This window comes from Salmo salar, chromosome 15 (assembly GCF_965601325.2).
Source record: "Salmo salar chromosome 15, fSalSal1, whole genome shotgun sequence".
In the NCBI taxonomy this organism is placed as follows: Eukaryota; Metazoa; Chordata; class Actinopteri; order Salmoniformes; family Salmonidae; genus Salmo; species Salmo salar.
In genome coordinates, this window is record NC_138305.1 from 75,526,114 (window position 1) to 75,552,500 (window position 26,387).

The 26,387-nt window shown below is 46.7% G+C and overlaps 1 protein-coding gene across 13 annotated transcripts in view; it reads right to left on the bottom strand.

Annotated features, from left to right (window-relative positions):
• Positions 1–26,387, bottom strand: part of prdm16 (PR domain containing 16) — a 243,781-nt gene that overhangs the window by 6,654 nt on the left and 210,740 nt on the right. For 4 of the 13 annotated variants that reach the window (XR_014380665.1, XM_082962051.1, XM_045696026.2 and 1 more), the window contains exons 4-15: positions 24,930–25,067; positions 19,064–19,166; positions 15,461–15,668; positions 14,960–15,125; positions 14,297–14,450; positions 14,126–14,161; positions 11,541–13,209; positions 10,705–10,792; positions 6,500–6,711; positions 6,225–6,302; positions 2,072–2,241; positions 1,526–1,697 (exon numbers count right to left, since the gene is read on the bottom strand). Coding sequence is in view for 12 of the 13 variants with exons in the window: in XM_082962051.1 (XP_082818177.1) it covers positions 1,526–1,697; positions 2,072–2,241; positions 6,225–6,302; positions 6,500–6,711; positions 10,705–10,792; positions 11,541–13,209; positions 14,126–14,161; positions 14,297–14,450; positions 14,960–15,125; positions 15,461–15,668; positions 19,064–19,166; positions 24,930–25,067 (3,194 nt within the window). In the remaining variant the exon portion in view is untranslated. Of the gene's footprint in view, positions 1–1,525; positions 1,698–2,071; positions 2,242–6,224; positions 6,303–6,499; positions 6,712–10,704; positions 10,793–11,540; positions 13,237–14,125; positions 14,162–14,296; positions 14,451–14,959; positions 15,126–15,460; positions 15,669–19,063; positions 19,167–20,618; positions 21,095–24,929; positions 25,068–26,387 lie in introns of those variants that run through there. The other 9 variants (XM_082962054.1, XM_082962058.1, XM_082962052.1 and 6 more) reach the window with 9 other exon arrangements.

Here is a 26,387-nt window from a genome sequence, read left to right on the forward strand (position 1 = left end):
TTACAAACACTTTGTGGAGAGGAGACGCATGAGCGCACAGATAGGAATACACACAGCTGTGTGTCTGTGTTCAATGAGGGGGGGTTGGGGGGGGCGCTTCAGTCAAAGTGTCTGTGTGTCTGTGTGTGTGCGTGTGAGTGTGTCTGGGATGGACAGAAAGCAGAGCACTTATTTTGAATTACAGATATTAAAATGCCAGGCTTGCTTGTTCTGGATGGTTCTGCACTATTGATCCCAGATGGCAGAGGGACTAAATTACCCCTGAGTTCTGTTGACTTTTATGTCTACTGACCATGGAGGGAGGGAGAAAAAGACAGAGAGTGAGAAAGGGAGACAGAGAGAGACAGAAAGAGATTGAAAGAGAGAGTAAGACATGGAGAAAGACAGATATATAGAGAGAAAAGAGAGTGAGAGAGGGAGAAAGACAGATATATAGAGAAAATAGAGTAAGATAGGGAGAAAGACAGATATAAGTAGAGACAAAAGAGAGTGAGAGAGGGAGAAAGACAGAAAGACAGAAAGAGAGAAATAGAAAAACAATCAGCCCTACTGGCACGAAGACGGCAGGGCGAGATCAAGGAGGAACCATCACGTGTCATCAAAAGAATCCAACATGCCTGGCTAGGGCTTATTGAAGAAGACGTCTCGCATATTTACGCCAGAACACGTCAGTCAGAGCTAGTACATGTTCCCGACATCGCCCACCACTGCCTCGGAACCTGGTTCGTGTTCATTATGAGCCAAACGCAAGAAAACAGACTGAACCTACCTGGACTTGTCCAAAAAGAAATGCTTGATTTCATTTTCAGTTGCAAAACATTTTACTAAGGTGTGCACTAATGAACATGACCGTGCTAAGCACTCGCTGTGTGCGCAGAACTGAAATCGCAGGGCCGTAGACAAGACCAGAGAAGAGAAGGCCAGAAGCTCTGGTAAATGTCTAGCCCTGGTTAGAACCTGGGAATTTTCTTTCAGTTGAGGAGAAATGAGTCGTTGAGAAGGGGGGGGGGGGCATTTATGGAGCTGTACTGAACCGTGCCTACTATACTGTACTGTACACCACCTAAAGCCTGTTGGAGTAACATTCAACCACTAGAGGGCAGAGTATGTACAGTTTCACCATAGACATACATCTGACAGGGGAGTAGAGTCAGTGTTAGGAAGGCTGAGAGCGTTAGATCAACTGCAGTATACAGTATACTTAAAAAAAAACCACACACCTTTATAAAAACTATAAATGTCTGTAAGTTAAAGGTCCTTGTTTTGGTGTGTGTGTGTGTGTGTGCGTGCGTGTGTGTGTGTGTGTGTGTGCGCACGCACCGAACCACGCTTGTGTGATGATGAATGTCCTCGCCTGAGACCTGAAGACTTGTGTTGGCTTCCCAAGCTAATGCCTTGGATTTAGCTCACCGGGCTCACACAGTCTTGTGGTAGGAGACTGGGATTCGAAACCCATTTCTGACTAGTGTCAGATATTTGTAGAGAACATTACGTGTGCTCTGTTCTGAGCTTGCATGTCCGTTACCTCTTGTCTGTGGAGCTGGATGCCTGGTTCAGCTCGCTGTTGGAAATGAAGTTGCGGATTTCGGAGAAGTACGAGTCCTCCTTCTCATCTAAAAGTGCATGATTGTCTGGCTCGGAGTTGGGAGAGGAAACGTTGTTTCCTAGGTTGGAGAGGATCCCAGAGTGTTGACTCACTGTAAGCAGGAAACACACCACTGTTAGCCAGGGCATATGAAGCTATAATAAACAGCTGGAATCGGGGACTACACTGTACACTTCAATGAGACACTAAGCTATACACTATACATGTCAACGTTATTATGTACACGACACACCACCAGGGAGGAATAAAATTGGTAAATAAATGCTGAACCCGGAAAGAGATGGCAGGCGGCGAGTAAAAACGGTTAATGTCGAAAGGGATAGTTCAGGATTTTGGCATATTTGTTTCCTTACCTTGAAAGCAGTCGACAGACAACGAGTGACTGCAATCGACGTTACCCACACAAATATCGAAACATGTCAAAATCGTTGAGCTGGGGGTTAATTAGGTGAACGGGAGACCCACCGGGGATGCTCTCATGCTCGTGCTTCTTGAGGTGACGGTCCAGGTTGGTCTGCTGGCCGAAGCAGCGGTTGCACAGGTGACACTTGAAGGGCTTCTCCTTGTTGTGGATGTTACGCACATGCCGCTGGAGGTTGGAGGAGATGCTGAACGAACGGTCACAGTATTTACACCTGGGGAGCACATGGAGGGAGGGGAAATTAGATTTCTGAGTTTTTTTCTATATATTTGTGCAGGTAATGTAAAGATGGTAGGTTGTAATACCAATACTGCTCATTGCATTGAATCTAACTGAGTTTAAAGAGAAAGGGAGAAAGACATAGAAGCAGGGGAGGAGAGGGATGCAGAGAGAGAGAGAGAGACGAGAGAGAGAGAGAGAGAGAGAGAGAGAGAGAGAGAGGAGAGAGAGCGAGAGAGAGAGAGAGAGTAGGCAGGCTAGACTGGTAGCAGGGCAACGACAGGCAGGGAAAAGGGAGCTCTCGGGAAGCCGAGAAAGAGCGAGAGAAAGAGCGAGAGAAAGAGTGGTAGAGAGGTGGTCTAAATGAGTGGCCTGTTCCACTGTGTAAACAACAGTAATGACCCAGAATGCCTCAGTCTAAACACTGTGGGCAACTTGACTGTTAATCTACTATTGGCCTTTCTACATGGACACATTTGTCACTGCAGCTCTGACACACACACACACACTCGCGCAGGGTTTTCCCCCTGGCCTGCATGGTGGGAGAGAATGGAGGTGCGTCCATCAATTCCTCAAGCACACGCAAGTAATATGATGAATAGGCGACCGCATCAGTGGTCAGCACATAAACTAGAAGCAAAACGAGGGTTTTCACTCCGTCACTACCTCATAGTAGTGGCAGCAGCGTAGCCTAGTGGTTAGAGTGTTGGGCTAGTAACTGAAAGGTTGCAAGTTCAAATCCCCGAGCTGATGAGGTAAAAATCTGTCATTCTGCCCCTGAACAAGGCAGTTAACCCACTGTTCCTAGGCTGTCATTGAAAATAAGAATTTGTTCTTAACTGACTTGCCTAGTTAAATAAAAAATAGTCATGAAAAAAAACAGACTATGGGTCAATTAACATGGTAATAGCGCCACTGTGTGGTAGAGAAACAGTGATGTGCCACCCAGTGGGATTGGGAGTACAATATTTGGCAGCGCAGCCCAGCTCAACATACACTCTGACTACTGCTCAATCTCACTCCCCACTCTATGGGAAATCTGGACAATCTGGCAACCCAAGAGACAAACAAGCAGGTAGGAACATGGTCCTGATTTGAGGGAGGATTTCTGGAAAATCTTTCAGTGATATATCTGGGGTCACATACAGCTGTACATCTATTTAACCTGGCCATAAATAAACAGTGGCCAGGCCTTGTCAAAACCCCCAGCCCACTGACACTGGCTCTTTGTTGTGTGTGTTTGCATCAGGGCCTGCAGACCTGCTACAAGGTGACCTCCGCTAACCCCAACAAACACCACACACACACACACACACTGACGTCAGACAGCAAGCCCCTGCTGCTGCAAGGCTGGCATTCAGGGCTAATTGCTTTGGGAAAAGTTGCTGGTGATCAAGCTTTGGAATCAAGATGCAGGGCTCTTTTCATGTTCTGCCGTGTGTTTGTGTGTGTGTGCTATGTGCGTACATGCGCGTACTCAGCTCGCTGACATCCAGACTCGGAGCACCACACTTCACAGAGCATGGTCGAGCGCCAACACTAATTCATTTTTTTCTCTCTCAGTGTTTATATTTATTTGTGTCCGAAGGGACGTGAAATTACGACTTTTTTTCTACTCCCCGGCAGTCCAGAACATTGCGAGGGGGCTGCACATGGAGCGTTACCGACTGAATGGGGTCTTTCAGTGGTCAGGTCTAAAGTGTGGCCAATTTCTGGAGCAGAAAGCAGCCGTCTGATAGGATCTCAGGCAGGCAAATGGCCCTAAGACAATGAAGCATGAAGGCCCTGGTCTCTCTTTCTGCCCGTCTCTCTCACACACACTCTGTCGCTCTCTCTTGGTCGCTCTTTTCCTCTCCTGGTGTTTCTATCTCTCCCTACTTGTTGCTCTACCCCTCTCTCTCTCAGTCACTCTCTACCCCTCTCTCTCTGTCACTCTCTACCCCTCTCTCTCTCAGTCACTCTCTACCCCTCTCTCTCTGTCACTCTCTACCCCTCTCTCTCTCAGTCACTCTCTACCCCTCTCTCTCTGTCACTCTCTACCCCTCTCTCTCTCAGTCACTCTCTACCCCTCTCTCTCTGTCACTCTCTACCCCTCTCTCTCTCAGTCACTCTCTACCCCCCTCTCTCTCAGTCACTCTCTACCTCTCTCTCTCTGTCACTCTCTACCTCTCTCTCTCAGTCACTCTCTACCCCTCTCTCTCTCAGTCACTCTCTACCTCTCTCTCTCAGTCACTCTCTACCTCTCTCTCTCTGTCACTCTCTACCTCTCTCTCTCAGTCACTCTCTACCCCTCTCTCTCTCAGTCACTCTCTACCTCTCTCTCTCAGTCACTCTCTACGTCTCTCTCTGTCACTCTCTACCTCTCTCTCTCAGTCACTCTCTACCCCTCTCTCTCTCAGTCACTCTCTACCTCTCTCTCTCAGTCACTCTCTACCCCTCTCTCTCTCAGTCACTCTCTACCTCTCTCTCTCAGTCACTCTCTACCTCTCTCTCTGTCACTCTCTACCTCTCTCTCTCAGTCACTCTCTACCCCTCTCTCTCTCAGTCACTCTCTACCCCTCTCTCTCTCAGTCACTCTCTACCTCTCTCTCTCAGTCACTCTCTACCTCTCTCTCTCAGTCACTCTCTACCTCTCTCTCTCAGTCACTCTCTACCTCTCTCTCTCAGTCACTCTCTACCTCTCTCTCTCAGTCACTCTCTACCTCTCTCTCGGTCTCTCCTTGTCGCTTTCTCTCCCTCTGTGCTGCTTTTGGTCTTATTTGCCTGAAAAGTGGCAGAGATAATGATGTCTGCTATTTGTTATGGTAAATTGTTTCTAAATGAGCTAATCAGTAGATTGTTTGGACTGGGCCCGGGAACTGGGTCCCCCGAGAAAAATCTCTCTCTCCCTCTCTTTCTGAAGATTGTGCTCAAAGAGTTGGCACTACAGCTCAACAGAGGACAAAGTGCACCACTTTGGGGCTGGGCCCTCAGGTTAGCCAAGTTTCCAATAGTAGGAGGTTCATTTGAAAATGAGATTGCCGGTTCCTTTCTAAAGTAGAAGTGCTTGGCTATCACTGTCCCTCTTGCCATTTACAGTCAATATGTTCTCAAACTGCACACGGTTTGTTGGGAGATGGCGAGAGATGGAGAAACAGAGAGAGGGAGAGCGAGAGAGAGAGATCCAGCAGAGGACAGGTGACGCAGAGGAGAGAAAGAGAGGGAGAGGATAGAGATTCAGCAGGGAGGAGACGGAGAGAGCGAGAGACAAACAGCAGAGACAGAGGGAGACAAACAGAGAGAAAAGGAGTGAGAGAAGGAGAGAGAGGGAGAGGCTGGGCAGGAGCCAAATGATTGATAATTAACGGGTCTCTATAAACAGAATTCTGATCTCTCCAGGGCACCATTACAACCCAACATTGTCCAGGACCACAACTCCCCTGGCCCATTCCATCCCTCCCTCCCTGTCCTACCCAACTACAACATCTGGGCAGACTGCATCAATCTTCCTTCTCTTTCCTACATTCTCGCGCTTTCCTTGCTCTCTCACTCTTCTCAAGTACCAGACGCACCACTCCTCACGTTTCCAGCAGGTCGTATATATGTATATATCACTCTGCGGTGTGTCCGAAGTGTGTGTGTACAGCTGAATCTGCACATTTGAGTGTGTGTGTGTGTGTGTGTGTGTGTGTGTGTGTGTGTGTGTGTGTGTGTGTGTGTGTGTGTGTGTGTGTGTGTGTGTGTGTGTGTGTGTGTGTGTGTGTGTGTGTGTGTGTGTGTGTGTGTCTGTCATCGAGGCCTATGCCAGGCATGAGTGTGTTTTTGTTGCCAAATGAGGAGGGATAAATCAGGTGGGAAGGATGTGATTTCATCATTGGTTGACCGGTTGGAGTAGACCTCTGTCAGCGGAATGGAGGGACCGAGAAGAGAATAGAGGGCGAGAGGAGAAGAGAGGAAGAGGGAGGAGAGAGAGAGTGAGGGAGGACAGGAAAGGCTAACCTGTAGGGCTGCTCTCCTGTATGTGTCCGTAAGTGCCTGGTAAGATTAGCTGACCTGGGGAAGATCTTCCCACAGTACCTGGGGAGAAAGAGAGGGGAGGGGGAGAGAGAAAGAGAGGGGAGGGGGGAGAGAGAGAGAGAGGGGAGGGGGGAGAGAGAGAGGGGAGGGGGGAGAGAGAGAGAGAGAGAGAACACGGCTTAAATATCCTACGTTGTCCCGTACTTCTTACAAAACGTTCCCCCCCCCCTTAAAGAATATCCGGCGCGTTGTCCTACCTGCAGGTGTAGCGCTCCTTGCCTTTTCGGAGGATGGCGTCGGAGAGGGAGGGCGGCGGCGAGCGGAAGTTGAAGAGCGGGTGGGCGGAGTGCTGCAGTGAGTTGGGCGGGGCGTCCAGTTTGAGAGCGCTGAAGCTCTCCAGCTTCTCCGTCATGTTCTCCATGGCTGACATCTGAGGTAAAGAAGGTGTACCACGGTAAAGATACTGTAGCTGTAGATAGGGGAAGATTTACAGTCACGTTTTAGTCAACAATAACTGTCTTCAACAGGTTGCACTGTTTTGTTCCAGCCCTACACTAGGCCTTGATTAGTTGGTTAAATCGCGCAAACTGTTCGCTAGGGGGACGAGCGCCTGGTAGCGGGGGCCGGAGAGAGAGAAATAGAGGAAGGCAGGAGGAAGCGATATATCAGAGGTCGTTCTCTTGATTGTGCTGTCGGGAGTCACCTCCCTGACCTATCGCACGTTCGCAGACACTCGAGGAGTCCCCTGAGTCCCACCCCCGGCCCAGGCAGACTTTGTTCTCAGCCACCTCCTCCTTTCCCCTCCGCCCTCGGACTCTCGGTGAAGCCACCGCGAGCTCAGTAAGCCATTCAATGAGAACTCTGACGGGAACCATACAATAAAGTTCAAAGATGCCCGTCACTGATACTGATTTACCTTGTCTCCTCCCCCAGCCTCGGGACAAAGGGCCAGTCAGTTATGGGCCGGGGGGTTTTATTTGCCAAAAACAGCTTACATCCTTCCTGGTTTGGGAATACAACAGGGACATGGAGACAGACACGCCGTCTCAATTTATTTATCCGTGGCGTCTCGGCGTTGGATGATTCCGTCAGCGGAACGAATTAGCGAATGAGCGATCCCTTCATTGTGGTGTGAAAACTGGGTGGATTTGAGCCTAGACGGTTGGGATAACAGAGGGCTTATTGGGCTTCGTATTTGTCTTGGATGTGTTCTGCCCAAGAACCAGGTGAAAGCTGCTTTGACAGACCATTCATGGCCGTTTGTTCGTACTGTCTCAAAGGTCTACCCTTACATCCTTATGCTACTGCCTGTTCCTATGTGCCACCCACACCTGGCATATAGAGGAAAAGGTCCACTGTTGTTGTTGGATGTACATGTAGGGTACAGAGAGTGTGTGTGTGTGTGTGTGTGTGTGTGTGTGTGTGTGTGTGTGTGTGGTGTGTGTGTGTGTGTGTGTGTGTGTGTGTGTGTGTGTGTGTGTGTGTGTGTGTGTGTGTGTGTGTGTGTGTGTGTGTGTGTGTGTGCGCATGCGCGCCCACGCGCGCTAACTCAGTGTGTGAGTGCCTCGTTCAACTTCACAATTGATAGAGGACCAAGCAGATTCCCAGGTCAGATAAAACAAGTTCCCAACAACAGCCCCCATTCTTCTCCATTCTCTTGGACACAAACACAGGACGTCCTTGATGGACACACTGCTATTATCTAGGCAGCCAGGGAGAAGAAACTAGCCAGGAGGAAGTTATTAGCTCTCCGTGTGCTCCGAGGCCCAAAGAAACAATGCCACAACTAAGTTTAGGATTAGCAAGGGGCTGAATCGTGGGATAGCTGCATGGGGTGAGATAGGGCTCGATTCAAAAGTGTATTATTCTTCGTATTAATACGTATCATTCTTGTTATCGTCGCTGGGAGGTTGTTTGGTAGGTGGGAAGGGTTGGAAGGGTTCGGGGACAAGCCAAACAATGTGGTTTGATAATCAAAGGGGCGAAGCGATAGCAGACTTTTTGTCTTCTGTGCAACAAGGTGGGAAGCGGTGGAATTCCGAGGCGCCACATCGTAAACAAAGGAAGAAATCGAACAGAGCCACTGAGAAATAACTGTGGCGTTTCGGGACCGCTGTGGGACCGTTGTGGGACCGCTGTGGGACCGTTGCGCAGGACAGGAGGGTTTCAGGAGTGGGTTTCTGGGAATTCTCATAGAGCAACATGTTGGGACAAAATCAGATATTGATTCTAAAAATCTGCCTAAGAATTGAACTTGGTGACCAGTTTTCCCAATCTGTCTCTACCCGTCTATTCAATGACATAGATCAGCACATCTATGTTGAATCAATCAGATGCAGTCAGTCAGTCAGATTGATATTAAGATTTACTTTATTTTTCAATTGCACACAAGGTCCAGTCGAAATCTGACTTCCTATTTAACCCAACCCTCTACAGTTGAAGTCGGAAGTTTATATACACTTAGGTTGGAGTCATTAAAACTCGTTTTTCAACCATTCCACTAATTTCTTGTTAACCAAATATAGTTTTGGCAAGTCGGTTAGGACATCTACTTTGTGCATGACACAAGTAATTTTTCCAACAATTGTTTACAGACAGATTATTTCACTTATAATTCACTGTATCACAATTCTAGTGGGTCAGAAGTTTACATACACTAAGTTGACTGTGCCTTTAAACAGCTTGGAAAATTCCAGAAAATGACGTCATGGCTTTAGAAGCTTCTGATAGGCTAATTGACATCATTTGAGTCAATTGGAGGTGTACCTGTGGATGTATTTCAAGGTCTACCTTCAAACTCAGTGCCTCTTTGCTTGACATCATGGGAAAATCAAAAAAAATCAGCCAAGACCTCAGGAAAAAAATTGTATACCTCCACAAGTCTGGTTTATCCTTGGGAGCAATTTTCAAATGCCTGAAGGTACCACGTTCATCTGTACAAACAATAGTATGCAAGTATAAACACCATGGGACCACGCAGCCGTCATACCGCTCAGGAAGGAGACACATTCTGTCTCCTAGAGATGAACGTACTTTGGTGCGAAAAGTGCAAATCAATCACAGAACAACAGCAAAGGACCTTGTGAAGATGCTGGAGGAAACAGGTACAAAAGTATCTCCACAGTAAAACGAGTCCTATAACGACATAACCTAAAAGGCCGCTCAGCCAGGAAGAAGCCACTGCTCCAAAACTGCCATAAAAAAAACTGACTACAGTTTGCAACTGCACACGGGGACAAAGATCATACTTTTTGGAGAAATGTCCTCTGGTCTGATGAAACAAAAATAGAACTGTTTGGCCATAATGACCATCGTTTTGTTTGGAGGAAAAGGGGGAGGCTTGCAAGCCGAAGAACACCATCCCAACCGTGAAGCACGGGGGTGGCACCATCATGTTGTGGGGGTGCTTTGCTGCAGGAGGGACTGGTACACTTCATAAAATAGATGGCATCATAAGGGAGGAAAATTATGTGGATATATTTAAGCAACATCTCAAGATCAGTCAGGAAGTTAAAGCTTGGTTGCAAATGGGTCTTCCAAATGGACAATGACCCCTAGCATACTTCCAAAGTAGTTGCAAAATGGCTTAAGGACAACAAAGTCAAGGTATTGGAGTGGTCATCACAAAGCCCTGGCCTCAATCCCATAGACATTTTTGGGCAGAACTGAAAAAGCGTGTGCGAGCAAGGAGGTCTACAAACCTGACTCAGTTACACCAGCTCTGTCAGGAGGAATGGGCCAAAATTCACCCAACTTATTGTGGGAAGCTTGTGGAAGGCTACCCAAAACGTTTGACCCAAGTTAAACAATTTAAAGGCAATGCTACCAAACACTAATTGAGTGTATGTAAACTTCTGACCCACTGGGAATGTGATGAAAGAAATAAAAGCTGAAATAAATAATTCTCTCTACTATTATTCTGACATTTCACAATCTTAAAATAAAGTGGTGATCCTAACTGACCTTAGACAGGCAATTTTTACCAGGATTAAATGTCAGGAATTGTGAAAAACTGAGTTTAAATGTATTTGGCTAAAGTGTATGTAAACCTCTGACTTCAACGTTACATATACAGGTTGCAGAGGTTGGAGCAGGAGGCTTCAACACTGGACTCCTGTGGAGCAGTTGCTGTGGGGTTTAAGTGTCTTGCTCAAGGGCACAACAGCAGGCAATGGCATCTAGGACTTGACACCAGAAAACCTCCGATTGCCAGTTCATTTCCCAACAGATTTTTACCATCAGACCCGGGATTCGAACTGGCAAACCTCCAGTTGCTGGCTCACCTTTCTAGGCTACCTGCTACCTGTCTGTCTGTCTGCCTTGCAGCAGTTGGGGGCTTGCTGTGTGTGTGTGTGTGTGTGTGTGTGTGTGTGTGTGTGTGTGTGTGTGTGTGTGTGTGTGTGTGTGTGTGTGTGTGTGTGTGTGTGTGTGTGTGTGTGTGTGTGTGTGTGTGTGTGTGTACCTGTGGATGAAAGAGCAGTGGGCTGGGCCTCAGGTACTTCTCCTTTAGAGCTCCCACAGGGTCCAGTAACTTCCTCTTTTCCACCCTGCTGGACAGCAAGGACAAGGGTTACGTACGAAGGTCAGAGGTCAACTGGAAAGGTTGCACTGATTCACACTGTACATGCCCATATAATGTATTATAATTTAATTTATACATTTTATGGACACAGTCTATTTTACAATAGTTTTATATTTTCTTTGTTTTTAACTCTTGTCCTTCCTCTACCTCTCCCATATATGTCTGATGTCCATCCGGTTTGATTTCTATTTGCCATATCTTTCAATCTGTGCTCTTTCAAAAATGTTCTTAACCTATATACGTTTTACGGACACAGTATGTTTTACATGAGTTATCTGGTTTTTATTATTCCCTACCTTCAGCTCCTTTCAACCCCTCCCATCTATCTCTTAACACCATCCATATAGATTTCTATTTGCCATATATTTTTCAACTGTGCTGTGATGTTTCACAAAAGCACGGAACCTTTCCATTCTCATAGTTTCTACAGACTGTAAATTGAAGAAAAAAAATGTTGTTGCTGAAAGCATTATTATATTATTGATCGATTGACCATGACTTCTCAGATCGCCCAGTAATGTGGGAGTGCATACTTAGACGTTTGCTAGTGTGGATATTGCAACCTAGTCCTTTCCTCTTATCTCATGAGGGGAAAGGTTAACATACAGATTTGGAGATATATATTATATTGAATATAGGTTCTAACATGAGTTTCAACTTGAGTTGCTTATCGACAGTGTCTGATGAGGCCTCTGGTCTACTCGGGGCTGAAATACCTGTATATTGGGTCCATGAAGAAGGGTGAGGGCTTGGCATAGTGCAGGGAGGGCTGTTGCTGGGGCGGCTGAGCCAGGGGCTGCTGTTGCTGGGGTAGCGGGGGCTGGAGGAGGGAGTGGCCCTGGGGGTGCTGGACGTGGGAGTGCGGGTGGCTGCCGAGGTGCTCCTCCTTGCGGTGGTTCTTGCGGCTGGGCGGCTGCTCGGGGGCCACCATCCCGTTGTGTCCGTCCCGTCGGCGGCTGCCGATGCTCAGGTCCAGCGGCTGCTCCTCCCCCCCGGGGAGAATGAGGGGGGCGTTGCTGCTACCGCTGGGTGGGGTCGGCTTGGCGGGGGCCGGTGGGGCCGGCTTGGCCTCCTTGGGCTTGGTGGTGAGGTCGAAGGGCGATGACTCTCCGGTGCCCGGGGCGGCCATTTTGTGGGGTGTCGGATGTTGCTCACGTGGCGACTTGGGCTCAGCCTTGAAGAACATGCCGGGGTTGAGGGTGCCGGCCCGCTCTGCGAAAGGGTAGAGGGAGTGAGGGAAGTTGGGTAAAAACTGGAAAGGGAACATGGAATGGTAGGGCAGCGAGCCAATCTTCTTCTCCTGCAGGCCCATGAGGCCAGGGCCAAAGTACTTCTCTGCGATGGAGGCGATGGCCTTGATGGAGTCAGTGGCAGCGGCGCCCCCTGTGGTGGTGGGAGGCAGCGCCTGCTCCTCCGGAGGCGGGAAGAAGGAGTGCTGGGAGGCGCCGGAGAGGAAGGAGGGCCGCTCGCAGGCCAGGTTGCTCAAGCTGGAAACCGCCGACACCGAGCCACTACTCACGTCGTCCGGCCGCCCGTCCAGACCCGCCCTCTCCACCCCCCTCGCCCCTCCAGTGCCCGCAGCCTTCCTCCTCTTGGCGCCGGTGCTCCGCTCCCGTTGTTCCCGCTCGCTCTCTGCGTCGCTGTCTAAGTCTGAACCCGAGGCGGTGCCGGTGGTGGTGTCCAGGTCGGTGCCGCTGGTGGTGTTGACGTCCTCCAGGTCGCTGCCGTCTGACATCTCTGACATCTTGGCCTTGGCCTTGGCCTCGCCGTACGCCAGCCTATCCTTGTCCTCCCTCTCCTGGCTGCTGAGGAGACTACCGCCTCCATTGTTGTTGTTAATGGAGCTGACCAGAGACAGTGGAGGCCCGTCCAGGGGGCTGCGGGGCAGCTTGCCCTCCTGAATCCCACCGTTGTTACTGTTGTTGCCCAGGGGGCTCTTCAGCATCGGGCTGGGGGGCAGTAAGGGCGGCCGGGGGTAGAGCGAGGGGGGGAAAAGGCCCGGGAAGCCGTGGGAGAGCGAGGGGAAACCATGCGGCCCAGGGGAGAAGGGAAGGCTGGCATGGGGGTGAGGGTGTGGCCGGGAGGGGAAGTAGTCGGGGAAGGCCAGGCCCGAGTGGTTGAGGCCTGGGTGGTGGTGGGGGTGGTGGTGCTTGGACTTGGCCAGGATGGGGCTGCTGCTCATGGGGATGCCGGGAGCGAAAAGTCCCCCAGCAGGGCCGTAATGGTTCTTGCCCTCACAGAAGCGCCGGTGCTTGTTGAGGGAGGAGGTAGTGCTGAACATCTGGCCACAGTCCTTACACTTGATCTGGGTGCGGCAGTCGGCGTGCATGCGCTTGTGGCGGCACAGGTTGGAGAACTGCGTGTAGGACTTGTGGCACACCTCGCCTGGGGAGACACACAGCCCACATGGGCCTGGTTAAGCCCATTTAAACACTGTCACTAACTCAGAGTACCAAGTCAACAGTCTACACGGATACAACATTAGGCTACTTAGAGAAAAATACATGTACATCGCTCCTTCATTTTGTCTAAAGGCTGTATATCTATACAAATCAGAAGTCGTACATGCTTTTGGTGAAATCCAGTGACAACAGTTTTCATCTTTATACTTATTGGCCATTGAATCACTATGACTGGCACCTACCATATATCCACATGGGGCAATATATGGTTAAGCTGATTATTTTCACACTATGTTCTATGAAGTGTTGCTTGAATACATACTGTACGTATACATGTATATAGGCATATACACACATACGTGCACATGAGTACAAACAGAAATGCAAAGCAGAAAGTTGAGTGAGAGAAGAAGATATCATGGCTTCCAGCATCGTTCAATGGGGAGCTGAAGCAGATACTGTGGATCCATTTTTATCATGTCAAATCTGGCCATGCCGTCGGGAAATTCGTTTTATGTCACCCTCAGAGGGGAAAAAAACACACACAGAAGGAAAGAAACCAAAAAGGAACACACAAAGTAACACTTTTTTGAAAGTCCCCCTAAAGATGCTCAACAAATTATCAATAAACAATTTTCAGTAGCATATCAGCTGCAGAGGGACCATAGAGTTGAATAGAGGGCCCAACTCCTATCTGTACCATTGCAATTGCGCCCTCTATCCGATTCTAAGCTGGACTATCAAAATAAAGTGTGACCCATACAACAAAAAGAGAAGGAGAGTGAGAGGCACGGAGAGGGGGAAGGAGGAGGATAACAAAAACAAGCAAAAAAGGTAGGAAAAACGCAAAACAAAATGGCGGTTGAAAAAGGGATGGGGGTCATGGAATTGTCTCTGACCTATGGGATTGTGTCTGCTACTGTCACTGGCCCTGCCTGGGGTTGGAGAGAGACGGAGGGAGGAGGAAGAGGAGGATGAGGAGGAGGCCTTTGGACACGGGGAGGAGGTAGAACTAGATGTGGGTTGGCTAGGCCGTGGCGGCGGCGGGGGCGGTGGCGACTCAGACTTACAGATGAAGGGCTTGACACTGCTGTGAATGTGCTTGTGCTGCTTGAGGCCCGAGGAGGTGGCGAAGGTCTTGCCACACTCGGGGCAGGTGTGAGCGCGCGCTCCTACGTGCTGTGAGCGGATGTGGCGCTGCAGGTTGCTGGGGTCCGTAAACACCTACGGGTAGGGGGGGGGGGGGGGGTGGCCGGCACGTTTACATTGACACACACACATATGCATACGCACAGATATAAAGCAGTTATGGCCAGCGATCACAGTCATCCGGTCACTGTAATAAATAGTACTGACTAAAATGGATTTTACTGCCATCATAGACAACACAATACCTGACGATCTATCTCAGTCTATGCCAGCTGCCCATGAATGGCCTTGTAACATTGATGGTGGTGACATTCACAAACAACTAACTTGATGGCCAGTCAACCAACAAGCTGAATAAACTGAAACAAGTGACACAAGTCATCTAACATAAACCGACATGATTAAGTTGGTACTAAGTTGCGTTTATGGTTGCCAACTTAATCATGACATCACACGATTACAAGCACGGGTTCCTACATACATACAGGATGGATTTTCTCCTCATTCAAGTCGCTACTGTAGCTAGTGTCAGCATTCACCAAGGTAGCGAAGGAGAAGAGCCAGTGTTTGAGTGCACAACTTACGTGCCGGGTGTGCTGTACCTTATCGCAGTTTTCACACTCGAACCGCTTTCCGCTGTCGTGGGACATCTGGTGACGGATGAGGTTGGACTTCCAGTTGAAGGCCTTGGGACACTGGTCACACTTATACTCCCGCTCCTCTGTGTGCACGATCATGTGCTGGCCCAGACTGGACAGGGAACAGACACGCACGCACACACACACACACACACACACACACACACACACACACACACACACCACACACACACACACACACACACACACACACACACACACACACACACACACACACACACACACACACACAGTCCTTTAGGATAATGATGATACTCCTCCAATCATTAGTGTAGAGGTGATTCTACCACTGTGTGTGTGTGTGCATGTGTGTGTGTTCTCGCTGACGCACGTGTGTGTGTGTGTGTGTGTGTGTGTGTGTGTGTGTGTGTGTGTGTGTGTGTGTGTGTGTGTGTGTGTGTGTGTGTGTGTGTGTGTGTGCTGCACCTGTACTCGTTGGGGAAGATCTTCTCGCAATCCTTGCACTCATGGACGGGCTCGTGGTCGCTGTCGTCGCGCTCCTGCTTGAAGTCCTCGTTGCTGAGCGTGTCGAACAGAGAGCCGGCGCTGGCGCACGAGTACTTCTGGTGCCGCCGCAGCTCCAGGGCCGAGGTGAACAGCTCGTCACAGTCCTCGCAGCGGTACATCTGCTCGTCTGCAAAACAATACAATTTGATTTGTCCCAACTGTTTTATCGGATATGTGTCTTCTGGACAAAGACAAACAATACACACCTGCCAAAGGTAAAAGTCTGAGCAGGTTAACTACATAGCACCCCAGCCTACATCCATCGATGATCCCAAACTGAACACACAACTAGAAACAAGGCAAGAGCATCCAGAAATGTCTAGCACTCAAACTTGGTATGAAAAGAAATCTCAGGGTAGCCCATACGCCGCACTCTCCTGTCCAAGCGAATCAAGTGCATGTTCAAACACTTAAAATAACCACTCTCCAATTGGTGTTGATGTAAAAGGAAAAATCTATTAAAAGTCAAATGCAGCCAGGGCTAGAGGGCTTTACACCTTAATTAACTCATAGCTGATTACTTTAAGTCCAGTAGTAGTGGCTGTTCTTTGGCTTTATAGCGAGCAAAGGAAACAATAGGCTACACATTTGTCATTATTTTCCAGCATGATGGCCTTTGTAATACTTTTCCCAACCAAGGTCAAACCAATAAAACTTGGAGGCAGGGGCTTTCAATGGCGGGTTCCTGACTTGGACGCCAAGTTCAACAACTCAGGCCAAATTAGAAAGGGGGGGGGGGAGTAGATGGTGGAAGTTGTCCAAGAAGAATGAGAGCCATGCGGGGTTAGGCTAGGTTGTCACCCACCCCGTGGAGGTTTTAGAGCGCCAATCAACCCACGATGCCCGCTCTGCCATGACCCCAGTGGGCACTGCGTGAGGGCACCGGAGATCCCCCTAACACACCACACTGTAACCATTAGTCAACGAAAAGCTAAGCAGACAAGTTGATTCAAAATGACTTACAGTGCATGGCTCACCTGGTTTCTACTGTATGCCGTCATTTATTCAGCTGGCTATGTCTAGAGCCATTAAAAGAGCAGAAGTGTAGCAACAGAACTTTGTCTAAACATGTATTTGAACAAATGACCCTCTTGGTCGTAGTCGTCCATTACTTCAAACTCAAAACACTATGCATGCATAGCCGCCACCATAACCACATAACTCATAACGGAGTGAGCGTTTTACTGTGTTAAATGTTCCATTCCAACCTAAAAACTTCTCAGCGCCAAGCTATTTGGATGTGTCACCTTTGAAAGCTGCGACATGTTTCCATGAACAGGCTTATAAAGCGCTTATTGAGGCTTTATTACTTGTTTTATTACACCGAGGCTTTGTCAAATCAAACAGCACTTCAAGCAGGAAGTGAAACGCGAGGAGGACTCGGCAGAACCGCACCTAGCCATCGGCTTCACCGCTAGATGACATTGGGCTCGAGGCCTACAATGCCAGATAGGAGTCAGATAGGAGCCAGATAGGAGGAGTGCGGGGTGTTTAAGGCCGAATAATAATTTGGCGCCATTATCTGTGTTCCATCAGTAACACTCCGGAATAGAGAGGAGGAATGTTGCGGAGGGAGGACGGTGAGAGCGCTCATAAATGGGAGACTAATAGCTTTCTGGGAGATGTAGGGGAACACAATTATGTGCAGTTTAGCGACTAATCTGGGAGCATGGGTGAGGCCTCGGGGGACTCCTCAAGCCCCACTCCAAATTCCAGCTCCTATAAGCCAGCCGAAGAGCTGTGCAGCGCCAAGCTATTCCTCTCCCCTTCTTTTCTCTTGCGAACGCGCGCACACACACACACACACACAGTCTACCTTTCCTTTTGTTACTAATTTGTTCATTCATTCTGCCTCTCCTCCATTTTCTATCTTTCACAAACTCTCGTAATATGTCAGTCTCTTTCTTTCTCTCTTGCTCTCTTTTAAAATCTCTCGCGCACGTCCCTTTCCTATCCTTTCACCCCCTCTCCTGTTCTTTTGGCAAAGAGATCTGAGGGAGGCTTTCGGGTCTTTCGGAGAAAACATTTTGTGTGTTAGAACATCTATGGCTCACGAATACCTTGTTCTGTCTACACCGTTTTTATAGTCCATGACAAGTAAAAGCATAAACCCACTTCATTGCAAAAAGACCAAGATGTTCAAATGTCCAACTGAACTATGCATTTCCTCACCTGGATCAAAAATGGAATGACACAATAACGTTATCTTTGACATGTAGCCTAGGCTACAAGATCATTTACAACAAGCACGACTGAAATATCGTAGTCCTCAATGAATTGCAATGGCCCAAGACAATTTGCATGTTAGACAAAACCAAATGAATCCATAAAAATAAACAATAGGTCTACATGCCAAAAACTGAAATTATAGAGATTTCTCAAAAACAAAGTCATTGGATTTCAGTTATTGTAAAATGACCCAGCATCAAATCTCATTGGCCACTAACGTCGTGTTTTACCTAACTATTCTGTCACTTTTTGACTTTAAGCTAATAAAACGCTTTTATCCCCATCACAAAACCTATTAATTCCAATAATATGCTACAGTATAGCCTATCTAATAGGTTAAGGCTATCCTATATTAATTATAAAACAAAGTAAGTATGGCAAGGCCTATATCAAATCCTTCCCTACAAACATAATAGGCCTACTTGTCAAATCCTTCCCTACAAACATAATAGGCCTACTTGTCAAATCCTTCCCTACAAACATAATAGGCCTACTTGTCAAATCCTTCCCTACAAACGTTATTTATATTTCAAGAAATAGCCTACATCATTTTATTTGCAATTGTTTTCACACCTTTATAATATTTTCTACATCCCTTAATGTTATAGTGGCCGCTGTCATATGTTGGCCTAGGCCTAAGTCATTTTGGGAAGTGATAGCTGACCCACTAGACTAGACCAGGATTTCCCAAACTCGGTCCTGGGGCCCCCCCTGGGTGCACGTTTTTGTTTTTGCCCTACAGAGCTGATTCAAATAACCAACTCATCATTAAGCTTTGATTATTTCAATCAGCTGTGTAGTGTTGGGGGGGGCTAGACTGAAGCAATTGTCCTAGATGGATGAGGACTGAGTTCATCATTGATGGGTGTATGGGATAGAAAGCAGATCTCTTTTCATGATAGGACAAAAATCTCACTCAGAAAAAGGTATACAATACTACTCTCTGAAGGGGACACACACAACCCGTGTGAATTTTGTCCCAAAATAATTGTGACGTTTTGGATCTTCCTCAAGAAATCCATAGAAAGAGGTTATTTGGGGGTAAATACATTTGGCCTATGAAATCTGTATCTAAAATCATTATTAAAAGATTCAAAACGTCAATTATTTTTTGCGGCTAAATTTCACAACGAATTTGTCCTGAAGGTTAAATCCAAAAGCAGCACCTTTAGCATATGTGAAAGATGGGTGTGAGTTTCTGAACTCTATAGCTTGCATTGGCCAACAAAGCCGCGCAGGATGTTCGTTTTGAGTTTGTTTAAAATATGCGCTAATGATGCGCATTAATCTTACCTTCTAGGTTCGGTGCCATCGATCCCTCCGGGAAAAGTCCGTCCTTCATATACACCAGTAGCTCCTCCCCCACTCCAATATCCCTAATAGCTTTATAATAAATCTGTTAAAGAGAAAAGGGAGGGTGAGGAGGCGGTTAGGGACAGTATAGTCAACAACAAAAAGCTATAGTCTGTCATTAATAAATCAATTACTCTTCATTGCCGTCGATTTAATAGGCGTATTAATATCTTAATCTGTCAATATCGTTGTTGTTGTTATTATTGTTATTAATGGTAACAACAATACAAATAATTATTTGTATTAGGCCTATAAATGTGGGCCTAACCAAAAACGGCTATTTGACATTTATCCTTACAGCCCAATTCGTTTATTTGATATTTAAATTGCTTTGCATATAAATGCATTTATAAATACGATTTCGTTTTTTTTTTGTCTACTTTACAGCAATTGTTCATCATATAAGCATGTGATAGTGATAGGCCTATTCATCGATGCACATTCAGTATTATTGTTTCTAAAAATTGAAGGATTATTATTTATATTTAATAAAAAATGATAGGAGGCAATATTCTTTTTTTTATTTACCACAATAATTAGGCTATCCAATGACGCTCTTCTTTTGGGTTGTAAAACTCCACATTCGATCTCATTGTTATTAGAATTCAGGCTGACTCCATGCGCCAAAAAATGGCCTAGAATATGTTGGGATTCAATGAGCCAAATACAAGCATAATTTGGGATGTAAACAAAGATATAGTTCAAGTGTATTTGAAGATTTCAAGATTGAAATAAACGGACCGTGTCTCGTAGGCTATTATTTTTAAGGAAGGGACGCAGACAATGACAAGAAATGCCACATCAAATACGAAATACCCGGAGTGCATTCATTTACAGAACAACTTGCATGCATACCCGTGCGCAATTAAAATAATAAAAACATGTCTAACACATGTAGGCCGACAGCTGATTTCATTTGAGCGACTGAAACATAGAGGTTGCAATACATGTGTGTTTTTGCTTGTTAAATCGAAAGACCAACATAATTACACGATAACTGCAAAATAGGCCCAGGATCATGTTGAATTGAATAGCCAATGTGGCTGAATTATGAGCAAACATGTAGGCCCACAGTTATATACAATCACCAAGCAATGAACAATATACAGTACAAATACACTGAAAAGACCAGCCACAATGTGTGTTGTGCGGACGCATGGGGGCGCTCACCACCAGTTTGAACAACAATTCATCCTCATACAGGCCTTCACACAGCAAAACATTGCGAGAGGTAAAACACATTCACACAGAATAGTAAAACTGTAGTAACTTCATCTAATACTTTTATCGGCCCAATACTATGTTATGACAGTACGGAGGTGTGCTTAGAGGCTAGGACAAATATTCCTAATCACTGCGAAGAGAAGGCACATTATTATCGTAATTATTATTATTATTATTCTGATTATTTTGTAGGCTATATTATTAGACTATTATTATTATTATTATTCATTTACACACTGGCAATTATGCGACAGACACGTTTATCTCTGACCTTGCTGTTCTCGGTGAGGTGGTAGAGTTGGGAAAGTTGCGCCGCGGTTCTTAGAGCTTCCAGTTGTAACAGCAGTTGAGTCCCGGTGGAGTTGGCAACACAACCCATAGTATCATTACAGGAACGAGGCCGTCAGGCCGGTGCTGGGGTGGCAGGCAGGGCCAGGGAGAGAGAGAGAGGAGGCAGGCGGCCAGTCAGGCTGCGGCGTGTCGTCCCTGGTTGGAGCTGAAGCCGCCACTCTCTAGTCTGTGTGAGCGCGTCTTTGATGATGAGGGGGAGCTCTCTCTCATTAGGCTAGTGATTCCCTATTGCCCCCTCGAGCGCCCGGAGTTATCCGAAGGCCACTCCTCCTCCCGTTCTTATCTCAAACCAAAGGATTGCCTGATCTGACGAGGAGACCCCTCCCCATAGCTCCGTCTCCGCTCTCACCACTAGATTCATCTATTATTGATGAAAATAATGTATCTAGCGGTCAAATACTTTTTTTAAAATACACACGTGGGCGATAAAAAAAGCGGGTAGGTGAGGCGCACCTTAGTGGGTGTTTTAAAGGCTTTCGAAACAACGCTGAGCAATGTGTTTTTAGTTCAGGCTTTAAACACAAGTGTCTACACCTGTTTTAACTTGTTATCTTTCACCAGATGCTTTTCACAGTTTGTGCAAGAGTACACATATTTCTGCCAAAGACGTAAACAAGGGCATGAAACATTTGGATACGTTCAAAATAATTGGTATCAACTGACTTTGTTATCATAAATGGAACCTGCTTGCTTGCTACATTGAATAAACGATTTATGTAATTGCAACGCGTGAGCCCTATTTAAACTCGCAATTGCCTGCAATAGAATATAGTGACATGGTTTACTATTAAATAGGCCTATGAGAACTGTTTTGGAAACAATATTTAACAGTTATTTTATAAGCCTACATTTTTGATAAGTAGGCTATACTATTAGCCTATATTATGTACACTTTTAAACCCTACACCAAATACATTTTCCTCAATAGATTTAACCCTCTTTTTCCTGTGACAATGTGTTATTTTTTCTGACAAATTGAAAAATTCTCTCTCTTAATCAGCATTTTTACAACCGACAATTTGAGTGAAAAAATGATGTGAAGAATAGAGACATATATTAATGTTAAACAAAATCGTAGTTAATAATGTGTGTAAATACAAAATGTTGACATACAAATACTGTCACAGTCGTCAGGTTGTTGCTACAACAATACCCACAAAATATCGTAGCTTTTTTTTTTACCATGTATCACTGCAAAGACAGTAAAGATTTACATGAACAACTCAAAATAGGTTTTAGAATTATTCCCGGAAATGAAGCTGAGCCATGTCATGGGTATAGTCTTTTCGAAGCAGTCTGTGTGATGTATTGTGATATGAGCTGTCTCTCTTGACAGTACTGCCCTGACAGCTCTCAGACAAATCTTGACCTCCCCATTTCTTTCGAGTGTCCAGGGGACAGATACATCATCCATCAATGCCATTAGGGTCCAGAATAATCCCCCACTGTCCCCCTCAAGCACACGCACACACACACACACACACACCACACACACACACACACACACACACACACACACACACACACACACACACACACACACACACACACACACACACACACACACACACACACACACACACACACACAACGGCCTATTTATCACAAGGGAGTGTGTGATCAAAGCAGATAGAAATGGGAGATCAAACAACATGGGGTGTAGGGGGGCCTTGTCCTCTTGAGACACAAAAGACAAGGACCGTGTGACAAGAGGGTGGACATGCTTGATGCTACGTTTACCACCCGAGACAGAACACCACTCTGTGTATGAGGACAGGCTTTGGCTATGGGGAAACGGGCCTCCTGTAATTCTGTGACCTTGCATTTCATAGATGGAAACACTATTAGGACTGGGATGCTCCTAAACAAGCTTCGGCTCTGTCCCTCTTTCCAACACACACACACACACACACACACACACACACACACACACACACACACACACACACACACACACACACACACACACACACACACACACACACACACACACACACACACACCACACACACACACACACACACACACACACACACACACACACACATACACAAACGCTAATTGCCTAACTGGCTTCCTTCATTTGCTTAACCTTCAGGTTAGGAACCTGCATATTGATTTAGAATAAATTTAGGTTTGTGTGTGTGGTGTGTGTGTGTGTGTGTGTGTGTGTGTGTGTGTGTGTGTGTGTGTGTGTGTGTGTGTGTGTGTGTGTGTGTGTGTGTGTGTGTGTGTGTGCTCTCCTTGGCGTAGCGAGCAGAAGGAGCTGGCAGGACTTGATGTTGTTATGACAAACTGCTTAAGAGCATCTTGAGAAATGAGGGCTGAGGGGTTCAGAGGTCAATGGGCTCTCTGAATGGCTGGGCCTATTGAGGAAGGAAGCCCCTTCCCTATCTGTGCAGCTTCATCCTTACTACTAGACGGACATGCACTCACACACACACACACACACACACGCACACGCACACACATGCACACACACGTCATTTCACAATCAATTAATTGAACAGGGAAATGGACACTCATTCATTCACACTTAGGTCAATATTGACGACCATTAAAGCATTTTTTCTCATTCCCTGAAAGAAAGTAAATTATTTGGACATGCACTGAAATGTATGAAATCATTTCAAAACGCGGCACTGCCCTAATTGTTTAAATATACATGATTATCCATGTATTTTCTGATACACTACAACATTAATGACATATGAGTAAACGGGTAAATAAATGATCTGCTGATGTTTTAAAATGTTACCGAAGGACTCGACTTTGCTTGTCGTGAGCATATTTCCATAAACTCATGCATTGTGCATGCTGGTAAAAAAAAGCAGCAAAGTACAAAGTTTGATAAATTATGCATTTTTTGCATTGTGCATGTGTGTGGTGTTTGTAAATAAATGATAAGGTTGTGCCCGCGAGCCACTAGACAAAACAAGACCTCGCAAACAAAAGCAAAGCAGCCCACTGAGTACAAACAACTAAGAAATGATCCTAGGTCCAAAACGAACCATTGGATCTGGGACATGCCCAACCCCCAGATATGGATGTAAGACCCGTTTGTTCTTTGATTCTGGCTGGGTCTAAAAAGACACCCTATTCACTATAAAGTGCACTACTTGTGACCAGAGCCCAATGCTCTCTATAGGGAATAGGGTGCCTTTTCAGACTGTGTTTGGGGTAGCAGGGGACATTGATGTGAAAATCTGACCAGGATTAGAGCCTAGAGCGTACCCAGCTATTCTGGAAGGCCCCCAATGGTGTCTCATATGTCACCGTCGGAATGGACACACCAGGGCAAGCGACAGAGACAAGGACAGGGGTGGACAACCTCGGACAACGAGAACCAATTGTAAAACAGGAAATCATTATTGTTTGATTTATATACACTGTACGTGGATGAAACTAGACAAGGCACTCGTGGCCAACAAGACAATGTATTCCTTTAGAAAAAGATCCTTCCTCCTTCTAGCACAGATATACTGTATCATTGACGTGTTAGGTTCTTTGTATGCTGATAGTTGCATACGCTAGAGCACCTTTAAGGAGAGAGCGTACGACTGGCGAAGAGACGTAAGCGGCACCCAGACATTGGGGTTAGGCTCAGCTGGGTTTTATGACCAAGTGAGTGGTAGAGTGTGGGCATTCCTCCAGGAGTGTTCCATTTCCAGGTTTCCTTTCTGGACGGGCAGAGAGTGTGGCTGGCTTCCAGAGAAGGACCCAGAGTGATTACGAGACGCAGGTGTGTCGGTGTATGATTGTTCTACCTCTTTAACATGAGTCACTTCCTCAGCGAGGCACTCACGTACCAGCCTTGGACACACAATAGAGCCATTCTTTTACTCATCATGCGCACAACGCTTACTTAGACACACACACACACACACACACACACACACACACACACACACACACACACACACACACACACACACACACACACACACACACACACACACACACACACACACACACACACCACACACACACTAACTAACAATGATAAGCACACACACGCAAGCAGGCTCATAGTCCACTGTTCTTCCCACTTGGTGGGCAGGAAGAAAGACAATAGCCACTCCACCAAGTCTCTGTCACTGGCATGTGTTAGCTGATTCTCAACTCCTCCCCCAACCACTAAACCCTGGCAGCTGATAGGAGGAGGGAGGTGCCACTCACAGCCCAACCACTAAACCCTGGCAGCCCATAGAAGGAAGGAGGCGCCACTCACCTGGTCTCCACTGAGGTGACACGCCGCCAGGTTCTGCTCCTCGAAGGAGGGGGCGGTGCGTACGTACTTGAGCCAGCTCCCGCCAGCCTCCGAGCCTTCGTCCAGGCAGAACTTGACGTTTCCCATCTCATCCACCACCTGTTGGAGAACACATAGGTCAGAGGTGGACCTGTTTTAAAAAGCCAGCACACACAGAGCTGAGCCTCTATCTTCTCAAGTATGTGTGTGTGTGTGTGTGTGTGTGTGTGTGTGTGTGTGTGTGTGTGTGTGTGTGTGTGTGTGTGTGTGTGTGTGTGTGTGTGTGTGTGTGTGTGTGTGTGTGTGTGAATTTCATCTCTTTAGTCACCATCAAATCAAAGTTGCCTGAATTACCATGGGCAAAGCAGATAATACCAGAAAGTTTCACGTCTCTCAAACCATTGGATCCAAAGAGGGTTACTTTGACTATTTGTCCCTTTTAAGGGACATTTTGGATTTTCTCAACACTGTGTGTGTGTGTGTGTGTGTGTGTGTGTGTGTGTGTGTGTGTGTGTGTGTGTGTGTGTGTGTGTGTGTGTCCATATCTGTCAGTAGACAGAACATTATCTGTCAAGGGCCCCTAACCTTGTCGCTCCTCTGAGCAGCGAGAGGAAAGGGGGAAAGGAGGGAGGAGGAGGGGAAGGTCGAGAAAACTGCGGCTTCTTTCACTTGTCTAAAGACTTTCTTTGGCACATATTGATCACCCTTTGTAACCCATGGGCCGCCCCGGGAACGAGGGAGCAGTTTCAGGTTACCCCTTAGACAGATGAGAGGAGACGGAGGAAAGGAGGAGGAGAGGAAAGAAGAGAGGCTCATTGTGGGGCAGAAATTAAGTGAAGAAACCAGGGAGTTGATCGCGAACTGCCACCATTTTATTTATTTACTGCTGGAGGAAAATGAACCTCTCTGCTCTAGACGAGGAGCACACCAAACATACTTCAAAACTGCTGCGCTGTGATTGCTGCTAAGCACACAAGACTGAGAAGTTCAGCCACTAAAATCAAAGATTTCTGAGGGGGGCTCAGCAAATATTACAGGAATCCAAATGAAAACAAGATCAATGTAGTGGTGGTAGCTTGGTGGGACAATGGCTCTCGCTGGTGGCAAATAAAACTATGACAGTTTATAGAGAGTGTGAAGAGTGTCTGAAGGCTCCAAGGTAGTGTTCATTAGGCACCAAATGGAAGAAAACAGACTGAAACAGGGAGGGACAACATGGACTTGTCCAATACGAAAAGCACATTTTTGTTTCCAGTTGCGAAACGCTTTAAAACAGTTTCCGTTGCCTGCCTTAATGAACATGACCCAGGTGTCTGTCTGCTAACCTATGCCCTCAGAAGAGCCTGGAAGGAGGAAAATCTCACAGCTCTGCTCCTCCACAAAGCTCTATAGAAGATCTAATTTCTCCTGGTGGAGTATTCTGGTGGAACTGATACTCTG